Raw genomic sequence first — 24,613 nt, forward strand, 5'->3', positions numbered from 1 at the left:
AATTCTCCAAGCCAGGCTTCAGCAATATGTGAACCATGAACTTCCAGATGTTCAAGCTGGTTTTAGAAAAGGCAGAGGAACCAGAGATCAAATTGCCAACATCCACTGGATCATCGAAAAACCAAGAGAGTGCCAGAAAAACATCTATTTCTGCTTTATTGACTATGCCAAAGCCTTTGACACAATCACAATAAATTGTGGAAAATTCTGAAAGAGATGGGAATACCAGACCAGCTGATCCACCTCTTGAGAAATCTGTATGCAGGTCAGGAAGCAACAGTTAGAACTGGACATGGAACAACAGACTGGTTCCAAATAGGAAAAGGAGTACGTCAAGGCTGTATATTGTCACCCTGCTTATTTAACTTATATGCAGAGTACATCATGAGAAACGCTGGGCTGGAAGAAGCACAAGCTGGAATCAAGTTTGCTGGGAGAAATATCAATAACCTCAGATATGCTGATGAAACCACCCTTATGGCAGAAAGTGAAGAACAAAAGAGCCTCTTGATGAAAATGAAAGAGGAGAGTGAAAAAGTTGGCTTAAAGCTCAACATTCAGAAAACTAAGATCATGGCATCCGGTCCCATTACTTCATGGCAAATAGATGGAGAAACAGTGGAAACAGTGGCTGACTTTATTTTTCTGGGCTCCAAAATCACTGCAGATGGTGATTGCAGCCATGAAGTTAAAAGATGCTTGCTCCTTGGAAGGAAAGTTATGACCAACCTAGACAGCATATTAAAAAGCAGAGACATTACTTTGTCAACAAAGGTTCGTCTAGTCAAGGCTACGGTTTTTCCAGTGGTCATGTATGGATGTGAGAGTTGGACTATAAAGAAAGCTGAGCGCTGAAGAATTGATGCTTTTGAACTGTGGTGTTGGAGAAGACTCTTGAGAGTCCTTTGGACTGCAAGGAGATCCAACCAGTCCATCCTAAAGGAGATCAGCTCTGGGTGTTCCTTGGAAGGACTGATGTTGAAGCTGAAACTCCAATACTTTGGCCACCTGATGTGAAGAGCTGATTCATCTGAAAACACCCTGATGCTGGGAAAGATCAAAGGCAGGAGGAGATGAGGATGAGATGGCTGGATGGCATCACCGACTCAATAGACATGGATTTGGGTGGACTCCAGGAGTTGGTGATGGACAGGGAGGCCTGGTGTGCTGCAGTTCATGGGGTTGCAAAGAGTCGGACACGACTGAACTGAACATCAACATTCAAAAATGCTATTATTTCTCCCCTTGTCAATACCCCACTCCCATTCCAAACTTATTTCTTGACCCATTTCTCTCCTTCCTTTTATAATGGAACTCTGTAAAGGAATAGTATTTGTTCTTTCCACATTTATCTCTTTCCATTCCAGTGACACCTAAACTGAGATTTGAAGGGTATGTAGGGGATGGCTGAGTGTGAACTGTGGGCCTGTACACAGAAGAGCTTCTTAGGAAGAAGAGTGTAAGGGGCAGGAATGAAGGAGAGGAAAATAATGGGAAATTAAGTTAGAAAGGGGGCTTCCAGATGGCTCAGAGGGTAAACAATCTGCCTGCAATACAGGAGACACAGGAGAGACGGATTTGATTCCTGGGTTGAAAAGATCCCCTGGAGGGAGAAATACTGAGAAATACTCACTCCAGTATTCTTGCCTGGAAAATCCTGTGGACAGGAGTCTGGCAGGCTACAGTCCATGGGGTCACAAAGAGTTGGACACGACTGGGCACATGGCATAGGGGAGTTAGGAACAGGGACTAGAAAACCATATTAAGGAAACTAGACCGTTTTTAAACAAATTTGGTGCTATTAAAGGTTTTTTTTTAAACACTTGAATTTGCATGATCAGATTTTCATCTTAGAAAGATCACTGGCAAATGATGTGGAAGGGGAATTGATAGTGACATTAACATCTGAAAGACCAACTAAAAGTCTGTTACAGTACAGGTGAATTAAATTGAGTCCAATTGAGTTGTTGGCAGTGGGGATGATGAGTACTAGAATTCTTTGAGAGATGTTTGGAAGAGTATAGAGAGGACTTGGCCCTTCCATTTATCTGTTTTATTTCTCTGCACTGAAAGGGGCTGGAGCAGATTTTATAGAGAAAATAATAAGTGAGGATTCAACTGAAGATTCAAGTGAGGATTCATTTGTAAAAAAAAAATTACTTGGTTTTCTAAAGCTAGCAGAATCTATTAGTAGGTAACTATTAATTAGAACCCAATTGATACCTTTCCCACTTAGCTAGAGAGGTGACCCTATGATTTAATTGGAAAGTTGTTTTTAACATAACATGTCAAATAGTAATTTTCAGCCAGGGGTAAGAATTATTTACCCCAACCTCCTAAGAGAGCTGTTAAGAATTACTGCCTTGCTCTCATTTACAGCGCTCTCTCCAGAATTCTGCTGAATCTGGGTATTGCTGCAAGTGCAGTGTCTACTCTAAGAGCTCATATGCAGGTTGTTGAAATTTCCAAATTTTTACCAAGAATACTTTGTTATCATCAGGGTTGCCTGGAATTGGACATTGTTTTCCATTGTTATGCCCTTCAGTGATACACTATTTTGATTTTTGCTTTTTTTTTTTTTGCCTTGCCACTCAGCTTATGGGATCATAGTTCCCTGACCAGGGACTGAGCTGGGACCCACAGTGAAAGCACTCAGTTCAGTCCTAACTAGTGGACCACCAGGGAATTTCCACTTTTGCTTTAATTTTTGGGGGGACTTTTGGTTAAGGGTGACAAGAAATATTGAAAACTTCTAATATTTATTCTAGAGTCTTCATGCAATTATAGAAATGGGAATGAACTTTAAAAATTAAGTTCTACTGCTATTTTCTAGCCAAGTAAAGTGAATTTCAAGCTAATAAGCATAATTTGTAAAGAATATAAATTTTAAGATAAAAAACATGACAACTGAGGAACTTCCCTGGCTGTCCAATGGTTAAGACTCTATGCTTCCACAGCAGGGGGGACAGGTTCTATCCCTAGTCAGGGAATTAAGATCTGTATGCTGCATGGTGTGACCAAAAAATAATAAAAAATAAATAAAAAACATGACAATTGGTTAAATATTTCTTCCTTTAGTCCCACATTATACTGTTTACAAACCTTAGAACCTAAAGAAAATGATATGAGTATTTTCTTAACCATCTATTAGTATGAATACCTATTAAGAGGGGAGTAATTTTTCAGCATTTTTTATGATTTGTATTTTGAATCTTAATAAATATCTATTGTCGGGGTCTGTGTGGGGGTTGGAAAAGAATTTGCAGTCATGAGGCAGAATGAGAGGAAAACCAAGTGTATGAGTGAGAGACACTGTTAGGACAGCGGGCTGGCTCAAGGGAAAGCCCACCCCTTTCACAGGTCATTTTTATAGCCTCAAGACAGAAAATTCCTCCTGGAAGGGAGACATTAGGTGATTGGCTAGGATGCTAGAGGGTGGGAATTTTACCTAGTATGGGGTTAGGGAACCAGCTGGTTTAGATACTAAGGCTCATGGCAACAGCTGCTATGGGGCTTGGTCACTTCCAGAGATTTTTGTTCTGTGACCCTGGCATGTTGCAGTCCATGGGGTCACAAAGAATCGGACGTGACTGAGCAATTGAACTGAACTGAACTGACTTTGGTATAGGGCTCCACATATATATGACAGAAAATGTAAGTGGTACAAGAGTATATGGTGAAAAGTAAGTCTCCTTCTCACTGCTGTGCTCAAGCCATCATACTCCCTCTCTTCCTAAAAACAGCCTCTCTTTCCAGTTTCTTACGCATCTTTTCAGGTATATGGACCTGTGGAATGAAACAAAATCCCTTCCCAGATGACACTAGTGGTAAAGAAACCTGCCTGCCATGGGGGTGTGAAGAGACATGGGTTCTATCTCTAACTCAGGAAGATCCCCTGGAGGAGGGCATGGCAACCCACCCCAGTATTCTTGCTTGGAGAATCCCTTGGACAGAGGAGCCTGATGGGCTACAGTCCATGAGGGTGGCAAAAAGTCAGACATGACTGAAGCGACTTTAATGCATAGAAGGGATAGGACTTCTTAACATGTGGTCAAGACATATATATCTGGGCCATCCACATGCTAGTTAAAAAAACAAAACAGTACAATGGCAGCAGGAATCTTAGTAACTTGTGAGAATATCAGCAAAGCTGCAAATGCTAGGGATAGTCATTACAAAGGGTATGATAATTTCTTGGTTAAAAAAAAAGTCTATACATACATCAATTCAATAAATACTTATTAAGGGTCATTATGTATCAATATAAATTTCTAGTAAATGATATTTGTGGTATCTAGGTTATGGATAATTTGTCAGAGTTAAAATAACTACACATTTTTGTGATTATTATTATTTTTATCTTATGTGAACATGATCTAGTAGCTTTCAGTTCATTTTCAATTATTTTTCAAATGAAAACAAACTCAAATTTTATTTTAAAATAGAATTTATTGAATACATAGTGAATTCAATACATTAAAAAAAACCTTTTCTTGTCAGTATTGGCACATAATGAAGATTTAAAGCACTGCCAAATTAACACTTTGAAAATTTTTAAATCATGTTCCATAAAAAAATAAAGCCTAGTAGTGTTATAAAAGTACTGATTTACACTAACATATCAAAGGGTTAAAAGAAAAGAATTCCACACTCAAAACTTCATTTAAGAAGTAAAAATTCAATCATGTATTTTAAAATAGGTTCTCATGTGATAAAAAGACAACAAAGTATAAAAGGGGCAAAATCCACCTAATTTATACTGACTTGTCTCACTGGGAAATCCTATAGGCTGACCAGGTAAATTTTAGATATTGAAAAAATAAATCCATATTCTGAAGGAAAAGCAGTTGTTTATGATGCATTTTATGCCTAATCAAAGAAATACATAATGACATTAAATATTCTACATTTTTTCTTTTAGTTGTCCCTTAATTGCCAACAATGTAGAACTATTCTAAAAAACCTAGTTTAAAATTTTTTCCCCCAATGAACATTTTCTTAGATACAAAAGCTGTCCTTAATTATGGAAACATTAAACAAGGAAATTTATAATCTTTACTGTAATATGGCCACTATAATACTCTTATGATCAAATCATAAGTACACATAATTTCTTTCAAATTCCAAAATGTTCAGTGATTTGATTCAGATCTCCTGAATTTACAGAGTATCTTTCTTGCAGGAAGCATAAAATGATTTTTGTTCAAGATTTTGATTTCATTTTCATTACCCTCCCCTATCCCCTTTAGAGTTACCTCTGAGGTAAATAGAGCACTGAAAACAACAAATTTTTAAACTACAAAACTGGTTATCTGGCATCATTCTGAATAGATTCAGCATTTCCCCTTGTTAATGGGAAAATACAAAGCCTTCAAACTAGTATAATCCACTAGTTTGAAAAGCAATTTCTATTTTTGAAGTCTCATTAACTGAGATTAGGTTGAAATTTTAGAGACAAATATTAAATAAATTAGTTCAAATATGAAAATAAATTTTGCTTATACCTAAGGCAGAAATTGGGCTTTTCAGGTGGTGCTAGTGGTAAAGAACCTGCCTGCTGATGCAGGATACACAAGAAATGCAGGTTTGATCCCTGGGTCGGGAAGATCCCCTGGAGGAGGGCATGGCAACCCATTCCAGTATTCTTGCCTGGAGAATCTCATGGATAGAGCCTGGTGGGCCATGGCCGATAGGGTCACAAAAAGTCGGACATGACTGAAGTGACTCAGCACGTATGCACACAAAGCAGAAATTAAAAGAGCAAAAGAAAACTGCAAAGCTCATTTGTATTTACTACAAATGTACCATTTCATCAAAATCTCTATGAACATGTAACTAAAATCAGTGAATGCCAACAGAAGGGCTAAAACTCTTCCTTCAAAAGAAAAATAAATTGCTGAGTCTACTAATAAGATATTGCTAATCTAAAAAAAATCTACAAGCTAGAAGAAAACAATGTAGCAGATTATCAAAGTCCTTTCCCACAAAACTCATATTTACCTTTGCTGAACTGAAGTAAAAATCATCTACTTTTACAGTTTGAGAAAGAAATGATAGTCTTCTAAAGGCAAATTTTCATCTTTCCTATCTTCTGTTCATACTTTGATTCCCCAAATATTTCTGCACTTTACTGTAATTTTTATAAATATTTTCAGTTCAGTTGCTAGAAAGGATTAAGTAATACAAAGTTGATACTGAAGACAGAGAAACTCAAGGAATTTCACTTTTTGTTTTTTCTATTTAATCAGTAAGATTTAAATACCAAACTAGAACAAGATTTTACCTTCTTACTAGTGGTTGGATAAAGTAGAATTTGTATCAAAGAACTAAAATTCCAGATTTCTAGGTATAAAATTTTCTGTAACATTCTTCACAAAATGTGGTCGAAGTTTTTGAACATCCTAAAGCTGGAATAAGAGTGCAGATAACTTTACTTAAAAAAGCTGTATTTTGGCAAACATTTTATTGATATTATAAATGAAAATATAGTTGGGAGCTTTCACCTGGCACTTAATCTGTTCTTCTATCCGAGTCTGCCAAATAAATTAGATTCTTTGGAAAAAATTCAAACTTGATATTATGGAGGCAAAATCAACATGAACTCTTACTTGTCAGATACTTATTTGTCATTTGCCATAAACCAAGTGACCCATAAGTCTATTAAGTAGAAAGAAGGGCTCTCAAGGGAGCTTCTATATCTGTAAATTACTCAGTAACTTAACAATCTGGGAAGATATCAATGAATCAAAAGTATCTAATTCCCTCAAATGCTAAATTTAGATCAAACATCAAAGGTTTGAAACATTTCTGAAAGGTGTTAGCTTTATCTTTTAATCAGTAAAACTGGCCTTAGAATGAAAAATCATAGATGTGTTCACATATCTTATACATTATTTACAGAAATACAAAATCTTGCTGTCTTTGCAATCATGTTTCACTTGGAGATTTCTTAAGAGAAAAGAAAAGAAAATAGACAATGTGACCTATGACTCACAGGATAATGTTCAAGTTCACATATGAGACTGAACAAAGAATGAGAAAATTTTTTCAAGTTGGAAGGAACCAGAGTGATTACTTGGTCTAACATACTCATTTTGCAGGCAGAAAACTGAGATACAATTGCATTGAGCTAATAAAATTTACTCAAACTTTGTAATTAAATTGAGACTAACACCCAGTATCCTGTTTTCTGTCTCCAATTCTTTCCTCTGAAGCACAGTTTGTATATTAGTAAACCATGCTTCACCCAAATTTTAAAAAGCTAACAGTGGTCGCCTATGGGGAAAGGAGTAGGAATTAGGGGAGGGAAGGTAGAGGAAGGGATTATTAGAGATGTTAATACTCAAACAATAAGTCATATGTATTAATATATAATTTGCTAAGAAAAATAATTTTTACAAAATATTAAGTCTTAATCTTAACATTAGTAGATCCAAACTTCAGAGATCAGAAATACCATAGTGGAATTATAGGTTAGTTTAGAAATTTAAGCTACATCTTCAAGGAAACAGAAGACCACTGAAAAATGTGGATTTCAATTTTTGTTTCCTTTCAAATGACTAGTTTTATATGTTTCTCTATAAATGGAAAAATATTCTAATATAACACATATGCAATCTGAAGTAATTTAGGTTCTCAAGTTTAAAAAAGGATTGGGATTTTTTAAAACTTATGCTACAAAAATACACTTTTATCTATATTCCCAAATCATATATTTCTAACCTCTGCAGTGATAAAAGGCCCAAAATTCCACCGCTGAACTGCCTTCTTAAATGATCTTAAACAGTTAGTTCTATAGAGCAAAAAGTTTGCATAATTCTTTACAGTAAAATCTGCTCAGAAACTCACTTTGACAAATACTTTTATCTATCATTAGAGTTGAAAGAAACAGACTTCAGTAAGACAAGTACAGGGGTAGGTGAAGAGTTTTTTTTTCTTATAAAAATATACTATATATAATACATCCTGAAAATTACACAGACCATATGCTTTTATTTAATGTGAAGGCACAACTTTAACATAGTTAAAAGCAATTGTATTTTAATTATTTATCATGTAATTAATTGTCAGTACCAGCTCTTATAGATACATATTTGCAAGCATATCGTTGAAGTTTCTTTCAGATTGTCAATTCAAAAGTCAATTTAAAAAGTCAAACTCTTAATTTGTAGAAAATCAATCAACACATTATTGCACATCCACATATTATTGTTGGACAATCTGTTCACCAGCAGTCCCAGGGTTTTCTTCATTTGTTGCATAGTCCAGATGGTCCATCATCTAGGCATAAATAAAAGATGTTAGGAAATGTAAATTTTCAACTTGCCCCAAGTCACGAATTTGGCAAAAGGATTCCAAATTTTTTTTTAAAAAAAGACACAGAGTGTTCCATTGAACCAAGCACTCTTTTTGGAGCAATGTACGGTTTCCACAGCCACATTCCTCAGGACATGCTCAGGGTGACAACTCCTTCAGGAAGCCTAATCACTGGACTCAGGGCCAATGTGGTAAGTGCCTTCTCTGGATCTTCCACTACTTCCATCTCCCAATATGAATATCGCCCTGTGTGGCAGTGGAGACTCCACCACAAGATATTCCTGATGCAAGCAGTGTCCACTCCTGGAGGTGGAAAACTAAAACTGGTTCCACAAATCACTATGCTGGTTCAGGGACAGTGTAACCTGGTTGATGCTTTGAATATTGACCTTAGGATAATTTAAAAATGACATATGAAATTTTTAAAAGACTGTATGAAAAAAATGTCTACTAAGAATAAAGAAATTAAAAGTACTTAAAGGTCAAATGATATCTAAAAACAAAATCAAGAATAATACATTTGCTATAGACTATCATGGACCGAGGAGCCTGGTAGGCTGCAGTCCATGGGGTCGCTACGACTCAGACATGACTGAGCGACTTCACTTTCACTTTTCACTTTCATGCACTGGAGAAGGAAATGGCAACCCACTCCAGTGTTCTTGCCTGGGGAATCCCAGGGACAGGGGAGCCTGGTGGGCTGCCGTCTATGGGGTCACACAGAGTCGGACGCGACTGAAGTGACTTAGCAGCATAGACTATTTTAGCAGAATTACCAGTTAAAACTTTTCTCAAATGATCACTTTAATTCTTCTCATATTCTCATAAAAATATTATCATATTTGGAGATAAAGGAAGAAACTGCTTAAATATTTTCAGTGTTTTTACCCTGTTCTTCATATAAAACTACCTAAAAATAGAAAAAAAAAACTTCATGTCTTTCTGAAGACTGTCAAAGATTTTTAGTGATTAAATTTAAATACTGGATTTAGAAAAGGCAGAGGAATCAGAGATCAAATTGCCAACATTTGCTGGATCATCGAAAAAGCAAGTGAGTTCCAGAAAAACATCTACTTCTGCTTTATTGACTATGGCAAAGCCTTTGACTGTGTGGATCACAATAAACTGTGGAAAATTCTCAAAGAGATGGGAATACCAGACCACCTGACCTGCCTCCTGAGAAATCTGTATGCAAGTAAAGAAGCAACAGTTAGAACTGGACATGGAATAAAAGACTGGTTCCAAATCGGGAAAGGAGTATGTCAAGGCTATATATTGTCACCCTGCTTACTTAACCTATATGCAGAGTACATCATGGGAAATGCCAGGCTGGATGAAGCACAAGCTGGAATCAAGATTGCCAGGAGAAATATCAATAACCTCAGATATGCAGATGACACTACCCCTTATGGCAGAAAGCGAAGAACTAAAGAGTCTCTTGATGAAATTGAAAGAGGAGAGTGAAAAAGTTGGCTTAAAACTCAACATTCAGAAAACGAAGATCATGGCATCTGGTCCCATCACTTCATGGCAAATAGATGGGAAAACAATGGAAACAGTGACAGACTTTATTTACTTGGGCCCCCAAATCACTGCAGATGGTGACTGCAGCCATAAAGTTAAAAGACACTTGCTCCTTGGAAGAAAAGCTATGACCAACCTAGACAGCATATTAAAAAGCAGAGACATTACTTTGCCAACAAAGGTCCATCTAGTCAAGGCTATGTTTTTCCAGTAGTCATGTATGGATGTGAGAGTTGGACTATAAAGAAACCTGAGTGCGGAAGAATTGATGTTTTTGAACTGTGGTGGTGGAGAAGACTCTTGAGAGTCCCTTGGACTGCAAGGAGATCCAATCAGTCAATCCTAAAGGAAATCAGCCCTGAATATTCACTGAAAGGACTGATGCTGAAACTGAAACTCCAATACTCTGGCCACCTGATACAAAGAACTCACTCATTGGAAAAGACCCTGATGCTGGGGAAGATTGAAGGCGGGAGGAGAAAGGGGACAACAACAGATGAGATGGTTGGATGGCATCACCGATTCAATGGACATGAGTTTGAGTAGGCTCCGGGAGTTGGTGATGGACAGCGAAGCCTGGCGTGCTGCAGTCCATGGGGTTGCAAAGAGTCGGACATGACTGAGCGACTGAACTGAACTGATGTACTTTTTCCCTTCTCCTTCATCAAGGAGTAGAAGACAAGGAAAATAAATATTCTTATTTTTAAAAATTGAGTCTAAAAGCTTTACTGCTTTTTGGAAGAGGAAGCAGAGAAAAGAATAATTCCAAATGGGGTCTCTGGAACTTGCCAAAGAAGAATACAAACATGAGCTGAAGCTTTCAGTTGATAACTGTCTCAAGTGATGGAGTCAACTTATAAAACCCCAACCTGCTTATATTCTATGAGTCATTTCAAGCCCCTGAACAATCAGTTTTGTGGTCCTCTATTTGCCAAAGATATCCCTAAGATTATTACTATAATCTTGCATAATCATATCACTTCTGGAGTAAGGGATCAAATCCCAAATCAAGATAGGTAATAGAAAAGATGAAGTTGTTGAAGAGTTGATTTTAGTTACAATTTATATGACAGGGAAAGGAGAAGCATATAAGATATATTTAGGCCCTTTTTTTTCTAGTAGTTTAGACACTGGGTGTAAGAGGCTGGAGCTGTGGGGACACAAAACTGAAGAATGGATGGTGGGGAAACACTCTTTCTTCTCCAAGACCTGCTGATCCTGATAACTGTCACCTAATGAAATAATAGTCTATACACTCTAAGTTATAATATGCTTCTTCTTTCCTAATTCTTTGGTACCTCATTGGCACTGTAATCTAATTCCTAAATAAAGAGATATATTTAAAAAAAACTTGTAAAACCAACTTACTGAGAAGTAGTATCTCTACTCTGCATTTATTTTTCATCACTGACTTTTCAATAAAAACAGTATAGAAACAGAGAAGTGCAAACTTGAAACAGGTTTTTAAAAACACAACAAAAATTAATATAGGTAATAAAATTAGCTGGCAAAATTCATGTAAATTGTTTTGTCATAATAAATGATTATTTTTTCATAGTAAATAAGCAAGCTCAAGTTAGAAAGATGTCCTCTGAAATTGGGTCAGCTAACCCAGCATTTACTGATAGCTCTGAACCAATCTCCTGAAACAGTCTAATAAAAGTGCTCATGTTGCTGCAGTAACTGGAGAGCGGCTGATACTACAGCAGAGCTGTTCTAAGTATCTCTGTATTTTGACTTGTCAGTTACAGCTTGTGACTTCTAAAAATAATTAGAAGCACTAGCGACATTTAGCAGAGACTAACCCACTGTTTACTGAATATTAACAAACTGAAACCTTACTTCCCACCCATTGGAGGTTGCTGCATAAATCTAACTCCACTGATTTAGGATTAAAAGCAAAAAAATTCTCCCCTAAAAATTTTCTATTAATTGTTCTGTGTGCCAGAATAATTACGCCATGGCTTCAAGTTTCTCTCTAGAGAAAGAATACCTTAACTTTCTCTACACTCACTAGAAAATAAATGAAACTGAATACTGTGGCTCTTGAAGCAATCCAGAAAAAAAAGTTCATAAAAAATACAGGGTAAGTAGCTTTTTAGCTATAGGAAAGAATATAAAATAAAGATTTCCAAAGTAGTATTATATTAGTGAAATCCTATTAGAAAACATTATTTCTCTTGATCAGAGAAACTCATGGAAGGGCTGAAAGACTTTAAGTAAAATACTAAAGTATTTCTATGAAGTCTCTAAGTTTCAGCAATGAAAGAGGTATAATTTGTCCTTTGAAAACAACATAAAAAGGTCATCAGGGCTACCCATGAATTAAAAATTTCCAGTACAAAGTCCTGCTTTCTGCTACTCTTATACTCAACTCTAATATCAAGGATTAGAATGAACCAAACAATAGCAGCATAAACAAATGTGGCATCACCTGAGATTCTGATTTTAATTTATATTACTTGCTTTACATTTGATTCTTTCAAACAGCAGCCAAAACTTTTGGCACTTGCAAAATGGTTATATATAAAGACTATAGAGATATAGAAGTCTAGTATTTAAAAAGTGCCATACTTTTATAGTAGTGATTCCCTGGTGGCTCAGACGGTAAAGCGTCTGCCCGCCAACGCGGGAGACCCGGGTTCAATCCCTGGGTTGGGAAGATCCCCTGGAGAAGGAAATGGCAACCCACTCCAGTACTCTTGCCTAGAAAATTCCATGGATGGAGGAGCCTGGTGGGCTACAGTCCATGGGGTCACGAAGAGTCGGACACAATGTCAATAACTAATAAATAAAATATACTTTTATAATACTTTATAACAATTCTGGTAATTGTTTGAAGGCTGTTAAAACACAATCCAGAAATTTATACACACACACAAAAGTGATTAAAAAGGTCAGTGGATTAAGGACTGAACATTCTAATTGCTTTGCATGAATAATATCAATAAACATAGACTGAGAACTTACAGTATATAAAACAGTGCTATCAGCACTGTGGGTTCCTAACACCTAGGAGCTAATTAGTGAGGGTGTGTGTGCTCAGTCATGTCTGACTCTTGTGACCCTATGGACTGTAGCCCACTAGGCTCCTCTGTCCATGGGATTTTCCAGGCAAGAATACTGGAATGGGTTGTCATTTCCTACTCCAGGAAATCTTCCCAACCCAGGGATTGAACTCATGTCTCATGTCGTCGTTAGCAGGCGGTTTCTTTACCACTAGTGCTACCTGGGGAGGCATTCCTTCATAAGTATCTATACTACAAGGCAGATGTTAATAAGTATTTAACATCAAAGTCTAAAGAAAGTATGGAGAAAGGTGAACCTAATTTCAAATGGAGAACTCTTGGATATATGCTTAGAGATGGCAGATTTTGAGCTGGGAGTTATATAAGAGATATTCTGGAAACAGACAATGGAGGCAGGGGAGAAGAGTGAACTGTTAGCCAAAGAGATGAACCAGTAACTGCCTGAGAGTTGTCTTTGGGTCTGACTCTCAGGTCTCTCCTACACTAAATTCAGACATAGCTTCCCTTTATTTTACCAGACTTATTGAGGTTCCCTGTTCTACTTCCAAAGCCTCTGCCAGCCTTATCTGATTTCAATATCCACTTGCCTTTCAGTCCAGGTTCGATGCACGATGCTGGATGCTTGGGGCTGGTGCACTGGGACGGCCCAGAGGGATGGTATGGGGAGGGAGGAGGGAGGAGGGTTCGGGATGGGGAACACATGTATACCTGTGGCGGATTCATTTTGATATTTGGCAAAACTAATACAATTATGTAAAGTTTAAAAATAAAATAAAATTAGAAAAAAAAAAAAAAAAAGCCTTGGGCTAATTTATCTCTTTAGATTAGATTCTCCTACCTGCCTGTAGATCCAACCTCACTTGATGAATGAGGAATCTTTAGAGATTAACTTGCCAGAACTGATGCCAAAGTCTATAATAATACTGTCTCCCACAAATAACAACATTCAAGCTAAATTAACCTGGACCTTAAAGGTTAGACAAAAGGAATGAGAGATTTTCTTTTTCACATTAATAGAAGGCATTACATTCTATAACTTTTATGAATGCTGTGTGTGTGTGGTGTCTTTGTGACTTTGTAGACAGTAGCCCACCAGGTTCCTCTGTCCATGGAATTCTCCAGGCAAGAATACTGGAGTGGGCAGCCATTCCCTTCTTCACATGATCTTCCCGAACCAGGGATAGAACCCAGGTCTCCTGCATTGCAGACAGATTCTTTACCATCTGAGCCATGAGGGAAGCCCTAGTTGTGGGGAAAAATAGACTGTCTCCTGGCAGCAGTTTATAATATTCTGCAACTAGCTCGCCTAAAAGTTCAGTAAATGTCCATTCTTAATATTTTAAAATTTAGTGCACCGTGGGAAAATGACCATTTTAACAAAATCTTTGCTCTGAGGCTTGTGATGGCCTTTCACAAGTAAGTTAAGAAAGCAGATTTAACAAAGATCCAAAGTTTTAATATTCAAAACAGGAAAATGGAAATCAGTTAATGAAGAGAAAGATGATCACCAAAGCAACAAGTTAAACCAAAACAAAAAAACTCAATTCATAAAATAATAATAGCAAATACATTTATAGTGCTAATGATGTGCCAGATACTGTGCTAAGCAGTTTGCATTTGTTACAACCCTGTGAGGTAGGCTGATTCCTATCCCATTGGAGGAAACTGAGGCACTGAGATGTTAAGTAACTTGCCTAAGGCAATGGCACCCCACTCTAGTACTCTTGCCTGGAAAATCCCATGGACGGAAGAGCCTGGTAGGCTGCAGTCTGTGGGGTCGCTCAGAGTCGGACACGACTGAGCGACTTCACTTTCATGCATTGGAAAAGGAAATGGCAACCCACTCCAGTGTTCTTGCCTGAAGAATCCCAGGGATGGGGGAGCCTGGTGGGCTGCTGTCTCAGGGGTCGCACAGAGTCGGACACGACTGAAGCAACTTAGGAGTTAATGTCACATTACTAATAATTAACAAAACTTCAAACTTAGGTGGTCTGACACCAGACTCCATGCTGTTACTATGTGGTATTTGTATTCTGAGTGTCTTACCTAATGAAATTATGATGTGTGTCAGTGTGTGTGTGTGTGTGTGTTAGTCACTCAGTCGTGTTCAACTCTTTGCAACCTTGTGGACTGTAGCCCACCAGGCTCCTCTGTCCATGGGATTCTCCAGGCAAGAATACTAGAGTGGAATGCCATTTCCTTCTCCAATGAAATTATGATTCCACCCTACAAGTGAGAAGTGTATAACCAAAACTGTCCTAACTTTTCAGACTCTTTAAAATGGATTCTCCTACAATCAATTATCTTAGTTAGCTTCTACGTCTTACAGGGAAGGCCTTGGAGTCCACCCTTCCAGGGTGTTTACTACGGCTTTGGGTCTAGCTCCAATGATCTTAAACTTTACAGTAGCTGCTATGAAGGAGAATCATCATTTCAAAGTCACAGTTTTTAAGAGTAAAATTCAGATGGTCCAGGGCACAGCACTTATTCATAGGGAATATAAATGCATCCTTTGGTTGAAGTCCAGTCTTACCTAGCATCTCCTTTCTCCTCAGGAAACAGCATAGAAAGAGAAAGGAGGAAAGGTGCTTATAATAAACCACCGCACCCTTAAAGCTGTACTAAAGGAGAAAGAAAATTTTACAAGTAAAAATGAAATACTGGTGATGAAAATACCAGCAAACATACTTAATTCCATAAGATAGTACCATATGCTCTCACTAGCTGTCCCAAATTTAAATTCTAACTTAAAAAAAGACTTAATGCCAACCCTAAACAAAGTTTCCCTGTGTTGCTCATCCTCCTTCTCCTGATTTACCTCATGATCAGTTAATAAGATAAGTGCTCCTAAAAGTAGAAATCTCTTGGTCACAGTTCTGTCCTGAGTCTTTTCTTCTCCCTCTACATTCTCACTCACTCACAGAGTATGCTGGTAACACTCCCAAATTTCTGTCTCTAGTTAGGCCTATCTCCTGCATATCAGGAGATGTTTATTCAACTGCTGATTTCTCTTTTCCTGGTAGTCCCCTAGGTATTTTGAAATTTCCAACACTGAATTCATCATCTTATCTCAAATCTGTTGCCCTTCTTAATCTCAGTGAATGGTATCACTATCCACCCACTCAGTTACACAAGCCAAAAACCTTGGATTCTACTTTATTCTCTTCTCCCTAACTGAATCTATCACTAGGCTGCATTTATTATGCTTCTAAATTTCTCTTGACCAGTCTCAGTACCATGCTAATTCTGGCTACTACAGCTTTTCATTGTAATAGCTGCCTCAAGATTTGTCTTCTTTCAATACATTTTCTAGATTTCTTAAAACTCTTAAATGGTCTCCAATGTTCTTAGGAGAGAGTCCAAGCTCTTTAATATGGCTTATTAAGTCCATACAGCCTCTTTCCCTTGCTTGCTTCTCCAGTTTTCATTTCCTGCACTCCCCTATTCTTATTCAATAGGAATGGCCACTCTGTCATGTGGTTCCTAAATCTGTCAAAGCTCTTCCCTCTGAGCCTTTTATGTCATGGTTCTTTCAACATGGAACACAAGGCTCAGTCTTAAAAGTTTCAACATAAACTTAACATTCTGTTAAGAAGTCTTCCTTGCCCACATCACCTTTGACTGTCTCAAAACCATAAGCACTGGTGTGCCACTTCTAGTCTTCAAGGCACCCTGCCATAACTAATACATTCATCATACTTTATTGTTAGTGACTCTATCTGTATCCTCCAAGAGACTCTAACTTTCAAGAGGCCATGAGAGTAGGCTTGTTCTAACTTGTTCATCTTTTATCATCAGCACCTAAAATAGTATCTGGCTCATAGAACTGCTCAATAAACATTTGCTAAATGAAGAAACAGATAACTATTTTTAAAAAAAATGACGACAAAGAGCACCTCTTAGGATATGACTTTCAAAACTAGTATTAGAGTTTGTGCTGTAGGACATACTTTTACTTTGAAAAAAATCTGTAAAATATTCCATGTGAGTGTCATCTTCATGAAAGTTACAAGCTACCTTATTAGTTGAGTCAAGGACCTTGTGGCCATAAACTAATTCTATGTGTATAAATACAAGTTGAGAAACTGGAATTGGGAGGTAGGAAGGGCAGGTATTCTATCCTAATCTCAAAGAAATTACAAGACTTACCTGAAAGAATTCTAGGTTGGTGCTTTTTTCAATTATGTTAATAGTAGTCTAACTTAATGTGCGAATCACCTCTTGTTAAATAAAGATGACACTAGAACCAACCACAAGATGGATATGAACTTTGAACTGTTTATCTACTAATGGAATTACAGCTATCTACCCAAAGTATCTTTAGTTTTGTTCATGTGATCACTGAAACAAAAGCATGAGAGTGGATAGTGGAACACAGTTTGCTGTAATAGGGCAAAGCAGAGTTAACTGCCTCATGAAGGAATCAATGCCATGACCCTGACCTCAACAGGCTAGAGTTTCCCAACTCTCTTTAATTTCAATGCAAACAAACAAACTTTACAGGAATACCGATAACATTTAGGAAAAGAACAAAGGGCTTTAACTTCAATGAAGAAACAACTCAAACATGATAGATTCTGCTATCTGGATATTCTCTGTTGTAGGAATTTTACAGAAAAGGCAGTCTTGATCCATTTAAACCTGAAATGAGTGCCCATTTCCATTTGCTTAGGCCCATTTAGATGCTGGAGAGAGTATACTTTTTATCTGCAAAACCTGAGGACTCTTACTATAAATAGCTAGTGGTGTCAGCATCAAAATTTAGTACTTAAACATGGCTCTTATCTTCCATGAAGTCGACTTTTGTGTGGATTCTGAAAACTCATGTTGAAGTGCTGTTTTGATTTTCCCTGATGCCCTCCCGTGCTTCTTGGTACTTGTATCTTGAGTCACCAGAATTTTGGCATCAGACTGCAGTGAGGATGAGAAGTGATGATGCAGCAGGTGACAAGTAAGGGGGTAGTGGTGGAAAGAAACTTTGGGCCCTCTGGTAAATTCAAGGCAAGTTTTAGGCATGTAAAAGCTTTGAGAATAAATATATAAAGCTTTGATATATACAAGCAGTTCCCAACCAAAGTTAGGCAATGTTATAACTTAGTAACCAAGATATAAGCACATACCTGATAGCTGCTACCTTTCCAGAACTTTTTCATTTCCTTACGTCTCCAGGCAACAAGTGAGGCAGTAATAAGTGTGCAAGGTACTAAATAGAGGAGAGCAGGTTGCCCCTTTTTCATCAGCACCAGAACAACAAATGTAAGAATCATGCCAATGGCATAGGCTGCAAGAATATCAAGTATCAGTCATTTTTATGCTATCAAAGGTGAATTTTAATTCCCTCACTGAAGTACTGGTTTTCAAATATTTCTCAGAATGTTTTTGCCCTATGACTTCTTTTCATAATTTCATTATTTTCCTAGAGAGTAGTCAGGAGAGACATTCTACAGAGCTTTTGAAAAATGTGGAAACTGTTTAGTATTTCCACTATAATTAATCATTAATAACATAATTAATTCTTAATCATTGATAAAGATAATGATTCAAGAAAGTCTCAGTTATCTGCCACTATTAAGGATGTTAAGTTGTTCCACATTTTAGATAACTAAAATCTGTGCCTACAGGTACCAAAGGTTGTTTTAAAAAATCTTTCTAATATTGATTATATACTTCCTGGTCATTGTCAATGATTGCATATCAAACTTCATTTGATCTTTTATTAATGACTCTGCATCTCAATATGAGCACTGGATCTCAGAAAACTGGAACTAGTACGGCTTTTACGGACAATGCAGTCCACCTTCTCGTTTTACAGATGATGCAATGGAGGACCAATGAAGTGAGTTGCCCAAAGTTACAATGGAGGAATAGTGAAGTAAAGTGAGGCAATGGAGGACCAGTGAAGTAAAGTGAGTTGTCCTAATTTACAGTCTTTTCTGTCTTTTCACTGAATGTTTCTTTATTCTATCACACTGACTACTGCTGCATGCTAACATGTTAATGCCTTTAGGGAGTATCATACTTAATGGGCTCAGACTGTTTTTATTATTTCTTTATAATTTCTACCCTTTCTTCATCCTTTCACTCATTTAGCTGTTCTTTCTTGCTGTCAGAGGAACTACTTCTAGAAAAATCCTTTTCTAACTGCTGATGTACATTTAATTTACAAGATTTAATTCCACTGTGGAACTAAAAACCTTTCTAGAACAGTATCTAAATGGCTCTGGTGCAGACCATTTACCTAAGAATAAAGAATTCTGGTGTATTGATTTTGAGATATATATTTGATATGTTCAGAAGTAGAAAAGTATTTTTTGGCTTATTGCTTGCTCTTGTCTGTTTTCAAGAAAAGAAGTAAGACAAGTAGCAACTACCTCTGCTGTCCCAGGTATTATTGTGCCCATAAGTTTATCTATATTAATATGTAAATATTATACAGTATTTTTTTAAAACCTAGTATTATACTAGTATCAACTACCTACGTGCCATATGCTCTAGTAAGCTTTTTATGTGTAGAATCTTCTTTCATATATAATTTCCTTTTCAATCCTCAAAAACCTTGTGATATAGGTAGTAAACTATAATTATCTCTTTTTGATGGAAAAAGCATCTTATTAATTAATAGTGAAGAATTAGAATCCAGGACTCCTTACTTTTAGACCTTTTCCTACGGATGATACAACTCAATATAACAAAAAGAAAAAACAAAAATTTACCAATTGTGGAGGAAACATAGTATACAGAAGAGCCAATCTCAACATCAAATCTTCTACAGTATGCAATCAACAGGCCTAAAAAAAATTTCACATTACATTCTTAAAATAACAATAGCAATACAAATTCAGTTGTTAACTATGGTAAAAGTACATGTTGCATTGTATTTAACATTCATTTTTGCATCATTAGAACATTAAAGTACCTCAAATTCCAGACAAAATTTTATATGCTGATTTCTTTAAACTTAATACCATATATTAAACATTTTCCTAAGCCATTAAAAACATAGTTTTTATTAGCTAGCATATTGTTTTCACCAATTCTATGCTACGTGCTTTTAATAGCACATGCTGTGGGACTGGTAAAAAGAAGGGTAAGTTTAAAGATATTCAAGAACTTTAAGGTTACTTAATAGAAAGCATTCCCTACCTTATCAATTATGTGAAAGGAGTCTCACTGGCCTAAGACAGCTGCTACACTGGACTTTGCCATCCAGCTCACATGGCAACAATATGTGTTTCTCTATCTGGCTTTACTATGTCAATGACAGGGCTTTTTCAGAAGAGCCAGTACTCTTTACCTAGGCACAGCCCTTTAGTACACAAGGAGACAGTAAGAAAAGTGAAGAAGGACACACTACCAGCTGACTGAGAAACATTATTAATTACTTCTATATTAGAATGCAAAAGTAGGAAGTCAAGAAACACCTGGAGTAACAGGCAAATTTGGCCTTGGAGTACAGAATGAAGCAGGGCAAAGGCTAATAGAGTTCAGAACACACTGGTCATAGCAAACACCCTCTTCCAACAACAAAAGAGAAGACTCTACACATGGACATCACCAGATGGTCAACACCAAAATCAGACTGATTATATTCTTTGCAGCCAAAGATGGAGAAGCTCTATACAGTCAGCAAAAACAAGACCGGGAGCTGACTATGGCTCAGATCATGAACTCCTTATTGCCAAATTCAGACTGAAATTGAAGAAAGTGGAGAAAACCACTAGACCATTCAGGTACGACCTAAATCAAATCCCTTATGACTGACTATACAGTGGAAGTGAGAAATAGATTTAAGGGACTAGATCTGATAAACAGAGTGCCTGATGAACTATGGACGGAGGTTCGTGACATTGTTCAGGAGACAGGGATCAAGAGCATCCCCAAGAAAAAGAAATGCAAAAAAGCAAAATGGTTGTCTGAGGAGGCCTTACAAGTAGCTGTGAAAAGAAGGGAAGCAAAAAGCAAAGGAGAAAAGGAAAGATATACCCATTTGAATGCAGAGTTCCAAAGAATAGCAAGGAGAGATAAGAAAGTCTTCCTCAGCGATCAATGCATAGAGATAGAAGAAAACAACAGAATGGGAAAGACAAGAGATCTCTTCAAGAAAATTAGAGATACCAAAGGAACATTTCATGCAAAGATGGGCTCAATAAAGGACAGAAATGGTATGGACCTAACAGAAGCAGAAGATATTAAGAAGAGGTGGCAAGAATACACAGAACTGTACAAAAAAGATCTTCACGACAAAGATAATCACAATGGTATGATCACTCACCTAGTGCTAGATATTCTGGAATGTGAAGTCAAGTGGACCTTAGGAAGTATCACTACGAACAAAGCTAGTGGAGGTGATGGAATTCCAGTTGAGCTATTCCAAATCCTGAAAGATGATGCTGTGAAAGTGCTGCACTCAATATGCCAGCAAATTTGGAAAACTCAGCAGTGGCCACAGGACTGGAAAAGGTCAGTTTTCAACCCAATCCCAAAGAAAGGCAATGCCAAAGAATGCTCAAACTACCACACAATTGCACTCATCTCACACACTAGTAAAGTAATGCTTAAAATTCTCCAAGCCAGGCTTCAGCAATACGTGAACTGTGAACTTCCAGATGTTCAAGCTGGTTTTAGAAAAGGCAGAGGAACCAGAGACCAAATTGCCAACATCTGCTGGATCACTGAAAAAGCAAGAGAGTTCTAGAAAAACATCTATTTCTGCTTTATTGACTATGCCAAAGCCTTTGACTGTGTGGATCACAATAAACTGTGGAAAACTCTTAAAGAGATGGGAATACCAGACCACCTGACCTGCCTCTTGAAAAACCTGTATGGAGGTCAGGAAACAACAGTTAGAACTGGACATGGAATAACAGACTGGTTCCAAATAGGAAAAGGAGTATGTCAAGGCTGTATATTGTCACCCTGCTTATTTAACTTATATGCAGAGTACATCATGAGAAACACTGGGCTGGAAGAAGCACAAGCTGGAATCAAGATAGCCGGGAGAAATATCAATAACCTCAGATATGCAGACGACACCACCCTTATGGCAGAAAGTGAAGAAGAACTAAAGAGCTTCTTGATGAAAGTGAAAAAGTTGGCTTAAAGCTCAACATTCAGAAAACAAAGATCATGGCATCCGGTTTCATCACTTCATGGCAAATAGATGGGGATACAGTGGACACAGTGGCTGATTTTATTTTTCTGGGCTCAAAAATCACTGCAGATGGTGACTGCAGCCATGAAATTTTTAATTTGCTCCTTGGAAGGAAGTTATGACCAAACTAGACAGCATATTAAAAAGCAGAGACATTACTTTGCCAATAAAGGCCCATCTAGTCAAGGCTATGGTTTTTCCAGTGGTCATGTATGGATGTGAGAGTTGGACTGTAAGAAGGCTGAGCACTGAAGAATTGATGCTTTTGAACTGTGGTGTTGGAGAAGACTCTTGAGAGTTCCTTGGACTGCAAGGAGATCCAACCAGCCCATCCTAAAGGAGATCAGTCTTGGGTGTTCATTGGAGGGACTGATGATGAAGCTGAAACTCCAATACTTTGGCTACCTGATGAGAAGAGTTGACTCATTTGAAAAGACCCTGATGCTGGGAAGGATTTAAGGCAGGAGGAGAATGGGACAACAGAGGATGAGATGGTTGGATGGCATCACCGACTCGATGGACATGGGTTTGGGTGGACTCCAGGAGTTAGTGATGGACAGGGAAGCCTGTTGTGCTGCGGTTCATGGGGTTGCAAAGAGTTGGACATGACTGAGCGATGAATTGAACTGAATACTATATTATTCCTGGGCTGGGATTAAGTTTATTCTATAGGTAGCCCAGTGAGGAAAATAGGCCAAACTGCATTAACTGTTAGAGCAGACATTCTAGTAGAAAGCAATCAATTCCACCACACACTTTATTTTTTTGGTATTATAGTGCCCTACTAGCTGTTGTTCTATGGTGTTTTCCTCTTTATCACGACGTTGCTTAGTTCAAATAACTTAGTTTAAACAAATAACTATTGTTTTAAAACATAAGTAACAGAAATTATAATATATTTAGCATTATTAAACTCAACTTTTAAAGGGGATTTATTATATACTTTCTTGGGGAAGAGGTCAAATTGAGCCTAGTTACTTCTTCTAAGGCATTTTTTGAGCCCTGGGAGATATACTTTGGTTGTTACTATTTGGGCTTTATCTTCTACCCATCAAAACACTTTTTCTCCATTCCTGTCACTGAATGTCACTCTAGCATTAGCCAGAAATACTTAAAGAGCAGGTAACTTTTAACATCTGATATATGATACTGCACATCTGACAATTTAAATCATCAGTCTATTTTCACTTAAATTGTTACAAACAACTGCTTACCTGGTACAATGATGTCTCCAAAACCCAGTATTGAAACTGGCATGAGACAGACACTCATTACTGAGAAATAGGCCAGTTTTGGTACCCTGATGACTACTGGTAACTGTAATTACAAAAAAAAAAAAAGAGAGACCACCAATAAACTTCTTAGGAATCTTTACCCACATCTTCAGAAATGGAAGGACTGATGTTAGAATAACTTAATGTTTTAAAATTAACATTTTAGAAAATGAGGGGAAAAAAGCTTGAAATCAGAGAACATAAATTAAACATATATATACTCTGAATGTATAGAAAGCTTGAAAGACATAGATATGCAGTTATGGAAAAACAAAACCCAACACACATGTAGAGTTAAGAGTATTAATCCAGTATCCCCATATCTAACGTTTTTTCTTTCCTTTTTACCAAAAATAGAGGACTCAGGCCTTGAAAGAGATTTTTTTTTTGACAATCTAGATTTTTTTCCCCAAAGAAGAGTCTTGTCTGAGAGGGTATGATTTAAAGTCCAATGAACATATCTGAAATACAATCCTTACTTTCTCATGGGGAGCTGATGGTTGAGCAGTGGCTTCCACCAAGTTTCCATCATTCTAGGATGAAACCCAAGTCAATAGGTATTTAATAATTTAGAATAACTAACAAAAGGGCTATATTTTGTGAGAAACAAAGCTTTACAATACCTTAACATGCACTACATGACCAATGAATTACACAGGAAGGCAAAATTATTAACTGGACACACACAAATACACTGGCAGCCATTTGTACTTAATTGCCACCCCTACCTTTTCATTATTTCCAAAAGGTCCAGCTGCAAGTTCAACCATGATACTCTCACCATTCTAAAATTAAGAAAGGTAAAAGAAATTGTTCAATCACTAAAAGTGAACAATCTTCCAGTATTCATGACCTAGGGCTTCCCAGGTGGCACTGCCGGTAAAGAGCCTGACTGCCAATGTAGCAGACTCGAGAGATATGGGTTTGATCCCTGGGTTGGGAAGATCCCCTGGAGAAGGAAATGGCAACCCACTCCAGGATTCTGGCCTGGGAAATCCCATGGACAGTGGAGCCTGGTGGGCCCCAGTCCTTGGTGTCGCAAAGAGTTGGACACACACACACATTTATGATCTACTGCCACAGCTATGGCCTACCGTAAGCTGATGGAAAGTCATCTGTAGACTGATTTTCCTAAAATGGTCCCTGTAGATAGCAAAAGGAAATGGCAACCCACTCCAGTGTTCTTGCCTGGAGAATCCTAGGGACAGGGGAGCCTGGTGGGCTGTCGTCTATGGGGTCGCACAGAGTCGGACACGACTGAAGTGACTTAGCAGCAGCAGCAGATAGCAAAAATTGGAGTTACCTAAAACAAATTTCAC

General features: G+C 37.5%; 1 protein-coding gene across 2 annotated transcripts in view; it reads right to left on the reverse strand.

Annotated features, from left to right (window-relative positions):
• Positions 1-4,429: 4,429 nt before the first annotated feature.
• The window catches only part of SPPL2A (signal peptide peptidase like 2A), a 56,099-nt gene continuing 35,915 nt past the window's right edge, over positions 4,430-24,613 (reverse strand). The window contains exons 11-16 of one of the 2 annotated variants that reach the window (XM_070377892.1): positions 24,023-24,079; positions 23,774-23,827; positions 23,235-23,337; positions 19,583-19,657; positions 17,990-18,150; positions 4,430-8,280 (exon numbers count right to left, since the gene is read on the reverse strand). In XM_070377892.1, the coding sequence (XP_070233993.1) occupies positions 8,206-8,280; positions 17,990-18,150; positions 19,583-19,657; positions 23,235-23,337; positions 23,774-23,827; positions 24,023-24,079 (525 nt within the window). In that variant the 3' untranslated portion in view covers positions 4,430-8,205. The remainder of the gene's footprint in view (positions 8,281-17,989; positions 18,151-19,582; positions 19,658-23,234; positions 23,338-23,773; positions 23,828-24,022; positions 24,080-24,613) is intronic. The other variant, XM_070377891.1, reaches the window with a different exon arrangement.

The sequence above is a fragment of the Bos mutus genome, chromosome 10 (genome assembly GCF_027580195.1).
Source record: "Bos mutus isolate GX-2022 chromosome 10, NWIPB_WYAK_1.1, whole genome shotgun sequence".
Taxonomy (NCBI): Eukaryota; Metazoa; Chordata; class Mammalia; order Artiodactyla; family Bovidae; genus Bos; species Bos mutus.